Below are 10,670 nucleotides of genomic sequence, written 5' to 3' on the forward strand. Positions count from 1 at the left end.
GCTCAGGTGGTACGGGCATGTGCGGAGGAAAAAGCCCCGATGCCCCGGTGAGGAGTTGTGAGCGGCTAGCGGTGGTTGGCGCGAGTCGAGGCAGAGGGAGGCCCAAGAGGTATTGGGGAGAGGTGATTAGGCAGGACATGGCTAGAATGCGGATTTCTGAGGACATGGCCCTTGATAGGAAAGTCTGGAGGTCTAGTATCAAGGTTGCAGGAAAGGGGCTTCTAGAATTTTTCGTACTTCTGTCCCGGGGCTGGGGGGGGGGGGGTGTTTGGTAGGGCTCTCCATAGATGATCTGTGTATTGTATTGTGCCCCCTTATGGTAGTTACTGGTCGATATATTTGCATGCCATTTTGTTTATGGTTTATGTTTAGATAATTATTTATGTGATCTCTGCTGGAGTTACTAATGCTCTTTTGTTTTTTGTTTTTTGTTTTTGTTTTCCTTTTCCTTTTCCTGAGCCGAGGGTCGATTGGAAACAGCCTCTCTGCCCTTTCGGGTAGGGGTAAGGCCTGTCTACGTATTACCCTCCCCAGACCCCACCTTGTAGGACTATACTGGGTAGTTGTTGTTGTTGTTGTTGTTGTTGTTGTTGTTGTTGTTATTTTAAAGAAAGACCACAATTTAGTAGAAGAATTTTCCAAGTATGACTAAATCCAATAAGTACAAAAGATCAACCACAGTTCTTTTAATAAAAGAATCTCATTGAAAGAAAGAAAAACGGATAAGAGCAAGATGGAAATTGAGAAGAAACTCTATCAAGCTGCAGTTGAAGGAGATGTAACAACTTTACAAGAATTACTTCAGCAAGATGCTTTAATTCTTGATAGACTTACCTTAACTTGCTTCAATGAAACTCCTTTGCACATAGCAACAATGCGTGGGCATGTTGAGTTTGTGAAGTTAATTCTGGCTCAAAATCGTCAGCTTGCTGCTGAACTGGATTCGCGAAAGTCTTCTGCTCTTCACATAGCTTCAGCTAAAGGACAATTACAAATTATCAAGATGTTGTTAGTAGTGAATCCTGATATATGCTTAGCCCGTGATCGCGATGGTAGAAATCCTCTCCATCTAGCAGCCATCAAAGGTCGAGTTGAAGTCATCAAAGAACTAATACAAATCAGGCCTCGAGCAGCTCTAGGAACGACGATCAGTGGGGAAAACGTTTTGCATTTGTGTGTGAAGCATAATCAGCTGGAGGTTCTCAAGGTGCTGATGGAGATTGGAACATGGGACAATGAATTTTTGAATGCAAAGGATAGTGATGGCTTCACCATTCTGCATTTGGCTGTTGCTGATAAGCAAATTGAGGTATGCTATTGTTCCTTAGAAAAGAAATTGACTTCATTTTTTTTATAACCGTGGTGTTCAGGCTAGCTTGCGCACACCGCGACTAATTTCACGTGATACCTGTTATCTCCCACCAGCAACAGGTACAAGGTAACTCTGTCCACCAAGGCTTAAACAGATGAGAAGAAATCATGCACCTAATGTTTTTTCTCTCCGTTAGGATTTGAATTTGAGACCTTATGGTTCTCAACTTACTTCATTGACCACTAGGTCACACCCTTGGGTGTGAAATTAACTTCATTTTCTTATAGTTATTAAACCACCTACCATTGTTGCAGACTATCAAATACTTGCTAAAGACCAATCAAATAGATGTGAATGCAATGGATGCAAATGGAAATACAACATTAGATATTTTAGCACAAAGTAGGAGGGACGTGATTGATCGACAAATTGGAGACAGTATCAGAGATGCTGGAGGTTTAAGAGCAAAGGATATTATAGTATCCAACATCAAAAATGATATCAAAATTCCGAATAAATCAGCTGCAAATCCGCATTCATTACCAGCCTCAACAACACCAGCATATTTAGGCGGAAATCAGGCCCAAAACCACCCATCAAAAGGCGATTGGCTATCCAAGAAACGCGAAACAATAATGGTGGTGGCCTCACTTATTGCAACCATGGCATTCCAAGCTGGAATGAACCCTCCAGGAGGTGTTTGGCAAGAACAAGGAAAATTGGATAATAAGGGAATACCTTCACATAGAGCAGGGGAAGCAGTAATGGCTTATAATCATCCCAAATCGTATCGATATTTCCTTCGTGCCAACACCATTGCCTTTGTCTCTTCTCTCAGCACAATCTTGCTGCTCATCAGTGGATTGCCGTTCAAGCGCAGGCTGTTCATGTGGGGTTTGATGGTTATCATGTGGTTAACAGTTACCACTACAGCTCTCACTTATGGCATATCAATTTACATCGTCACGCCTAAAAAGGACAGTGAACCACTTGGTCAGGTTATTGAAATTGGAGTTATAGTATGGTGTGGTTTAATGGCACTACTTCTACTTGGAAACACTTTACGTTTGTTGCGTATATGGCAGAAAAAAAGGCATAAAATAAGATCAGCAGCAGCACGAAAATCTGCAAATTCAGTTTATGTCAATGTTTGATATGCTGTATTGATAAATAGGTTATTCATGTTTGTTCTTATTGTCTCATTTTATCGTCAAATGTTATGAATCTAAAAGCAGAATAAATTGGTATTCTTTCAAAGTTTTCATCATAATAGCTTTTAAATTGGGAAAAAGTAAAAAGTTAATCAAACAGAAACTTCTTGCTAGCTTCTAAAATGGCTTGCATCACTGTGCATATGGTTTATACACTCACTTTGATTATTCAAACTGCTCTCTTTGTTTCTAGTCAACATTTATTTATTAAATTAAACAATATTGACAATTCACTAGTACACATAATAATTTAACAGAGAAATTTCTCTGCTTCTAGCTTAGTGTTTTCCAGTCAACCACATCTAAACTTCCAGCTTTTAAAATTACCAGTTAAAAGAAAGTTTGGCTCGAGTTCATCTTTCTCAATCAACCAGAAACAATTGATAAGAATGCTTCAATTATTAAGTGCCGATAGATTAATTATATGACAATGGAGATTAAACTCAAATTTTATCTTCTTGTTTTTTTTTTTTTTCCGGTGTGACATATATATGATTGATTAACATGTAATCACTTTTGAGCTGAAATTATATTGGCGATTTAGGTTAAAATCCTTGTCTGAATCTGATATTTCAATAAAATGTAAGATGTTTTTTGCTATAAAAAATGTGAGACTTCTTTTCCCAACGTGTGATATTTTAAGTTTGGTTGTGCTAAACTTTGTAATGTTCCGTTTTAAATTTGCTAATTATGACAAGAGATTTTTACATACCTATACACTATTGGAAACTTTATTATATTCCCTACTCAAGTTTCACTTTAATTACCTCCTATATACAAAATTACCAATTATGTACATTCTTAGGATTTAATGATAACTAATCAATTCCTACAATCACTCCCACTCCACCCACGTTTCTCTCTCTGTATCCCACTCCCCCCACGTTTCTCTCTCCACATCCCAACCCCCTCCCCCACGGATCTTGCACAAGAGAGCAGCAATTCCACCATTGATAGCCATTAAAAAGCTTTGAAGCTTTGAATTCGAATTTGGGTTTTCAAAAAATATTATTTGTTTGAATTGGGTGTTGTTGCAAGCAATTGGGAATTCTCTCTACGTCTCTCTCTATCTCTCAATCCCTAATTCCAGTAATGTAAAGCAAAGGAAAAGAGAGCAACAATTCCACCATTGACAGCCATTAAAAAGCTTTGAAGCTTTGAATTCGAATTTGGGTTTTCAAAAATCATTATTTGTTTGGATTGTGTGTTGTTACAAACAATTGGGAATATGGTTTGAAGTTTATATCTCAATTTTGAGGGTGTTTTGGTGAAGATTAGACTTGATTTTGGCTGAATTTCAGATTGAAACTCGAAGAAGAAGACATGACATACATTATACTGCAGAAATTATAGTAAAGTTGTAGTAAAATTGTAGAAAAATTATATTTTGTTGTTTATATATATATATATATATATATATATATATATATATATATATTAATTTAAATATTGTATGAAAGTTGAACAATATTTTATAAAAATTGTATTTAAGTTGTATGATATTGTAGTTGTATATAACTGGATAGAAATAATATATGAAAATTGTAGATAAGTTGTATAATATATAATTAATTGTATGAAATTTATTTTTACTATGTATAAATCAGATACAGAATATACAAAAGACATATTTGTATAAAAATTGAATTTAAGTTGTATGATATTGTAGTTGAATATAACTGGGTAAAAATAATGTATGAAAGTGTACATAAATTGTAAATAAGTTGTAGACTGAATACATTTTTACTTGACCCACCTTCCTTTTGACAGATACTTGACTGAATACATTTCAGACACGCATATCTATTTTTTTTTCACTTAGACCAATCTTTACAACACAAGAAACAAAACAAAACATATTGTCCGCTTGAAGTGCAGAGGAGCAAGTCCACCTTTTCCAGTTTGTCAGTGACATTTCCAGAACTTAGGAGGATGAGATGCTGTGTGTTTCCTTTGCTTCAAATCCCGTGAATTTTCCACTCTGAATCCAATCCATTCTCTTGTTTGGCTTAATTCAAAAATCAAAGCTTTTATCCAACAAGTAAACCATTTTTAAGCTCTCTTAGCCTACTCTAAAGAACCTCATTTTCCTCTCAACACCTCCAAATTCACTTTTCCTGCTCTCCTAAAAGCTTGCGCCTTTCTTTATACACAGAGAGAAGTCAAAGGTTATGAAATGGCTGACTAAGATTTTCAAGGGTGGGTCATGTAATAGGGGATCACCACGTGTACGTCAACCCCAGTTTCTAGAAGATGAAAATATGGTTTGGCGTGTTCCAGTCAGATCATTGATAATTTTTTTAACTTTTCATTTTGAATTCAGGAATTTTGGCTGCTTCAGAAGTTAAATTCTACCAGTCATGACTCAACCTTTTGCTTTATCTTTTCTAACATCTAACTGATTTAGCCTATCTGTTCTTGAATTTTGTTCTGTCGTTTTAAATTGAATTTCATGCTCCTCTGATTGAATGTTTCTTAACGCAATTTTAAAGTTCAACAGGATGATCGCTCTAGGGCTAGTACAGAAAAAGAGGAAATAGACCAAAATGCAACTGCATTATCTTTGGCCGAAGATTTGAAAAGACCGGGTAGAAATTAAAATTTTTAATTTGTATAAGGAAAAGGGTGTAACTAAATCTCTTGATTGAAGGCACAAATAATGGATTTGGGAGCCTTTTAAGGTGGATTGTATATATTCTGTAAACAAAACTTGGTTATGCCGGGTAATTAACTAAATATGGACATTAAGGGTAATAAAGTTTCAAATAGTGTATAGGTTTTAAAAAATCCCTTATGACAATATCCCCTCAAAAAGCCTATATTTGTACACCCAACTTCAAGGTTTGGGCCAGAAAAGAACTTCAGTATTTGGGCTCTTATTATAGCTTCAACCGATGAAGAATTAAGGGGGCTAGTTGCAGTCATACCCTATATTTATGCCACCTTTTAACTTGTACTCTATTTTTAAAAATTATTGATTGGGTAGCGAGCTGACAAAAATCCGTAATAATTATGATCATTATACCCTGACAAAACATATAAAAGATGCATCACGCATAAATCACTTTACGGTTCTCCTCCATCACCCCGTCTCTCCTCAGATCTCCTCTCGCAAACTAGAAATTTGAACCAGATTTAAATTCCAAATTCAAAATTACAAAATACATTGTAAGTATTGCAATTCATCTTCAGAATTCAAATTAGTTTTTGAAACTGATTGATCTTCATGATATATGTTTCTATAATTATTTTCGTAATTCACATTTGCATGAAGTTGTTTGACGGATGAAACATGAACTTTTTACTGATAGATTTCACTGACGGATGAAGTTGCATTCTAAATTTGTTTCACGTTGAATTCTAAAGTCAAGCAGAAGATTCTTCACGTTAAACCTAATTTAACGTCAAAGTTAAAAATTCAAATATGCTGAAGTTTTGTACTGCATAACATGCTGAAGTTTTTGGTTTATTTGCTAAACAAGCTGAGTTTTTATAATTTGCTAAAATTTCACACCAAAAATGCTGAAGTATTTGTCTTGCAGTCTAAACAAGCTGAAGTTTTTTAGTTCATTTGCTAAGACTTCAACACTAAAATATGCTGAAGTTATGTCCTGTGTTCAATAGTTTTGTCATGAGCTTTTTCCAAAACTTCAGCATAAAATGCTGAAGTTGTTTAGTTCATTTGTAAAAACTTCAGGACAAACGTGCTGAAGTTTTCCTCCTGCACTATGTAATTTTCTAGTGAATTTTATTTAATGCATGCTGAAGTAAAATTTAGTTCATTTGCTGAAAGTTCATACCAAAACGTGCTTAAGTTTTGTCCTGCATTAAACAGCTTTTTTTAGAGCTTTTGTTCGAAAACTTCAGTATAAACAAGCTGAAGTTTTTTAGTTCATTTGCTAAGACTTCAGCACTAAAATATGCTGAAATTTTTTGTCACGACCCAAGTTCTCCCTCCGTGAACTGTCGTGACGGCACCTAGTCTCTACGACTAGGTAAGCCTATCATTTGCGAAAAAAGGAAAAAATAAAATACGAAACTAGCAAATTACGAGTAATATAATAAAGAAACTTATAATGCCACTCGGCATATGCAATAACACTCTTTTAAACTGAACAACACACTCCCAAAACTCGGAATCTCATGAAATCACAAGCTAGAGAGAATTTACATAGTGTACTAACTCCAGAATGTCTAAACCAAAAGTAAATACAGGAAATCTAAAGCTAAAGGAAAGAATAGAGAGGGACTTCTAGGTCTGCGGACGCGGCAGATATACCTCGAAGTCTCTGAAATCGCCCGCCTCACTGATGGAACGGTTGAGATAAGAACCTGGATCTGCACACGAAAAACATGTGCAGGAAAGGGCATGAGTACACCACAGCGGTACCCAGTAAGTGCCCAGCCTAACCTCGGTCGGATAGTGACGAGGAAGGTCAGGGCGCTACTGGTTATATAAATATATAATAAGGTAAAACAGTATAGAACGTGACAGTGTAATTAATATGCTAACAGTCAAATAAAGGGAAATCTCAGAAAGAAAATAACTCAGTAAGCAGTGATAACAACAGGGGATCTCCCAGGATAACGTCCTGTAGTCCCAAACATAAATGTGCCGAGGAGCTCCCGGGATACCGTCCCATAGTCCAAAAGTAAATAGCCAGTACAGGGGGATCTCCTAGGATACCATCCCATAGTCCCAAATAATAAAATGCAGGGGGGATCTCCCGGAATACCGATCCGTAGTCCCAAAGTAAACAAGCAAGGGGGATCTCCTAGGATACCGTCCCGTAGTCCCAAAGTAAACACACAACAGTCTCAAAAAGGATCAACAGTTCTATTCAAGAAAAATGGGATTTCTACTCTAAACATGCTACACAGAAAACCAAGTAAGCAGTTAAGGCAGTTAAGTCACATAATCATGTTTTCCTAAGCTAAACAGGAACTTCAAGTACAAGTATTGCTCAATTAAGGAAAACACAGATATTTACTTAATGAAAACAGAGTTTTTCAACAATTAGCACCTGTACACACTCGTCACCTCACGTACACGACATTCATATAACAACAATACCAACTCCTAAGGGGAGTTCCCCCACACAAGGTTAGGCAAGCCACTTACCTCGAACCAAGCTCAATCAATCCGAAATCACGCCCTTGCCACGAGTATCCAACTCTGAGTGGCCCAAATCTAATCAAATAAATTTTATAATGTAAATATAACTACAACCAACAAGTTTAGCTAAAGGAATTGAAGCTAAGGCAAGAAAATAGCAAAAACGCCCAAAAATCCTCCTCGGGCCCACGTCTCGGAATCGAGTAAAAATTACGGATTATGAACATCCATTCACTCACGAGTCTAACCAAACCAAAATCACTCAAATCCGATACCAAAACCTCGATCAAAATCCCAAAACTCGGCCTAAGAGCTTTTCCTCAATTCTCCCAATTTTCACCCCAAATCCGAAATTTAACGATGAATTTAAGCTTAGATTAATAGGATACAATCAAAAAGGGGTTAGGAATCATTACCCACTGATCTTCTCTTCAAAATCCCCACAGAATCGCCTTCCCCCGAGCTCCAATTTGATTTTTCAAGTTATGAACTCAAACCCTCGATTTTTCATATTTCTGCCCAGCGATTTCCGCTTTTGCGGTCATGGGGCCGCATCTGCGGTCCCGCTTCTGCCGCTGGGGGACCGCACCTGCGTTCCACTCCTTGCAGATGCGCTCCCGCTTCTGCGGTCCTTGAGCCGCATTTGCGACCAACAATCTTCAAGCCTCCGACCGCATCTGCTGTTGCCTAACCGCTTTTGCGGCACCGCACCTGCGGTCCAAACTCCGCAGGTGCGAAAACAACAAGTTCAGGAATTGCCTAAGTCTAAAACTACTTCCGTTAAGCATCCGAAACTCACCCGAGGCCCTCGGGACCTCAACCAAACATGCCAACCAATCCTAAAACATCATACGAACTTATTCCAATCCTCATATCACATCAAATAATGCTAAAACCACGATTCACCCTCCAATCCAAGCCTAATGAACTTGAAATCTCAAGAATTCTACAACCGATGACAAAACCAACCAAACCAAGTCCGATTGACCCCAAATTTTGCACACAAGTCACATTCAACAATAAGTAACTATTCCAACTTTCGGAATCGGATTTCGACCCCGATATCAAAATTTGACTATCGGTCGGAAACTTCAAAAATTAAACTTTCGGCATTTTAAGCCTAAATAAGCTACAGACCTCCAAAACACAATCCGAACACGCCCCTAAGCCCGAAATCACCCAACGGAGCTAACGGAATCGACGAAATTCCATTCCCAGGCCGTCTTAACACTGTTCCGACTACAGTCCAAATTCTAAAGCTTAAGCTCTCATTTATAGACTAAGTGTCCCAAAACACTCTGAAACTCAAAATGAATCTTCCCGGCAAGTCACAATAGCAGAAATAAATACGGGGAAAGCAGTTAATAGGGGATCGGGGTATTAATTCTCAAAACGACCGGCCGGGTCGTTACATCCTCCCCCTCTTAAAACATTCGTTCGTCCTCGAACGAGCATAGAGACATACCTGAAGTGACGAAAAGATGAGGGTAACGGCTGCGCATATCCTGCTCGGTCTCCCAAGTCGCCCCCTCGACCGGCTGACCCTGCCACTGAACCTTTACTGATGCAATGCTCTTTGATCTCAGCTTTCGAACCTGCCTGTCTGAAATAGCCACTGGCTCCTCAACATAGATTCTTGTCCAACTGGACTGAACTGAATCTAATACGTGCGACGGGTCACCGTGATACCTCCGGAGCATCGAAACATAAAATACCGGATGAACTCCTGCCAAGCTGGGAGGTAAGGCAAGCTCATAAGCAACCTCCCCAACACGTCGCAATACCTCAAAGGGGCCAATAAACCTCGGACTCAATTTCCCCTTCTTCCCAAATCTCATAATACCCTTCATAGGCGAAACCAGAAGCAAGACTCGCTCTCCAACCATAAATGAAACATCGCGAACCTTCCAGTCCGCATAACTCTTCTGTCTGGATTGGGCTGTGCGAAGTCTATCCTGAATCACCTTAACCTTCTCCAAAGCGTCCTGAACCAAGCCTGTGCCCAATAATCTAGTCTCGCCCGGCTCAAACCAACCCACCAGGGATCTACACCGCCTACTATACAGAGCCTCATATGGTGCCATCTGAATGCTGGACTGATAACTATTGTTGTAGGCAAACTTTGCCAGTGGCAAGAACTGATCCCAAGAACCTCCAAACTCCATCACACACGCACAGAGCATATCCTCAAGAATCTGAATAGTGCACTCGGACTGCCATCCGTCTGGGGGTGAAATGTTGTGCTCAACTCCACCCGAGTACTCAATTCATGCTGTACGGCCCTCCAGAACCGTGATATGAACTGAGTACCCCTATCTGAAATGATGGAAACTGGAATACCATGCAGACGAACAATTTCCCGGATATAAATCTTAGCCAACCGCTCTGAAGAATAGGTAGTACACACAAGAATGAAGTGTGCGGACTTGGTCAGCCGATCCACAATTACCCAAATGGCATCGAACTTCCTCAAAGTCCGTGGGAGTCCAACTACGAAGTCCATGGTGATCCGCTCCCACTTCCACTCCGGAATTTCTATCTGCTGAAGCAAGCCACCCGGTCTCTGGTGCTCGTACTTTACCTGCTGATAATTGAGGCACCGAGCTACAAACCCAACTATATCCTTCTTCATCCTTCTCCACCAATAGTGCTGCCTCAAATCCTGGTACATCTTCGCGGCACCCGAATGGATGGAATACCGCGAACTGTGGGCCTCCTCTAGAATCAACTCCCGAAGCCCATCAACATTAGGCACTCATATCCGACCCTGCATCCTCAATACCCCGTCATCACCAATGGTCACATCTCTGGCATCACCATGCAGAACCTTGTCCTCGAGGACAAGCAAATGAGGGTCATCATACTGACGCTCTCTGATACGATCGAACAAGGAAGACCGAGAAACCACACAAGCAAGGACCCGACTGGGCTTCGAAAGATCCAATCTCACAAACTGGCTGGCTAAGGCCTGAACATCCATCGCCATGGGCCTCTCCGCTGCTGGTAGATAAGCCAAACTCCCCAAACTCTC

At 39.5% G+C, this 10,670-nt stretch overlaps 1 protein-coding gene across 1 annotated transcript; it reads left to right on the forward strand.

Annotated features, from left to right (window-relative positions):
* On the forward strand, positions 655-2,562 carry LOC109228795 (ankyrin repeat-containing protein ITN1-like). The gene is made up of 2 exons (XM_019393998.1): positions 655-1,309; positions 1,627-2,562. The coding sequence occupies exons 1-2, from the start codon at positions 734-736 to the stop codon at positions 2,464-2,466; spliced, it is 1,416 nt and encodes a 471-aa protein (XP_019249543.1). The 5' UTR covers positions 655-733; the 3' UTR covers positions 2,467-2,562.

This window comes from Nicotiana attenuata, chromosome 7 (assembly GCF_001879085.1).
Source record: "Nicotiana attenuata strain UT chromosome 7, NIATTr2, whole genome shotgun sequence".
NCBI lineage: Eukaryota > Viridiplantae > Streptophyta > Magnoliopsida > Solanales > Solanaceae > Nicotiana > Nicotiana attenuata.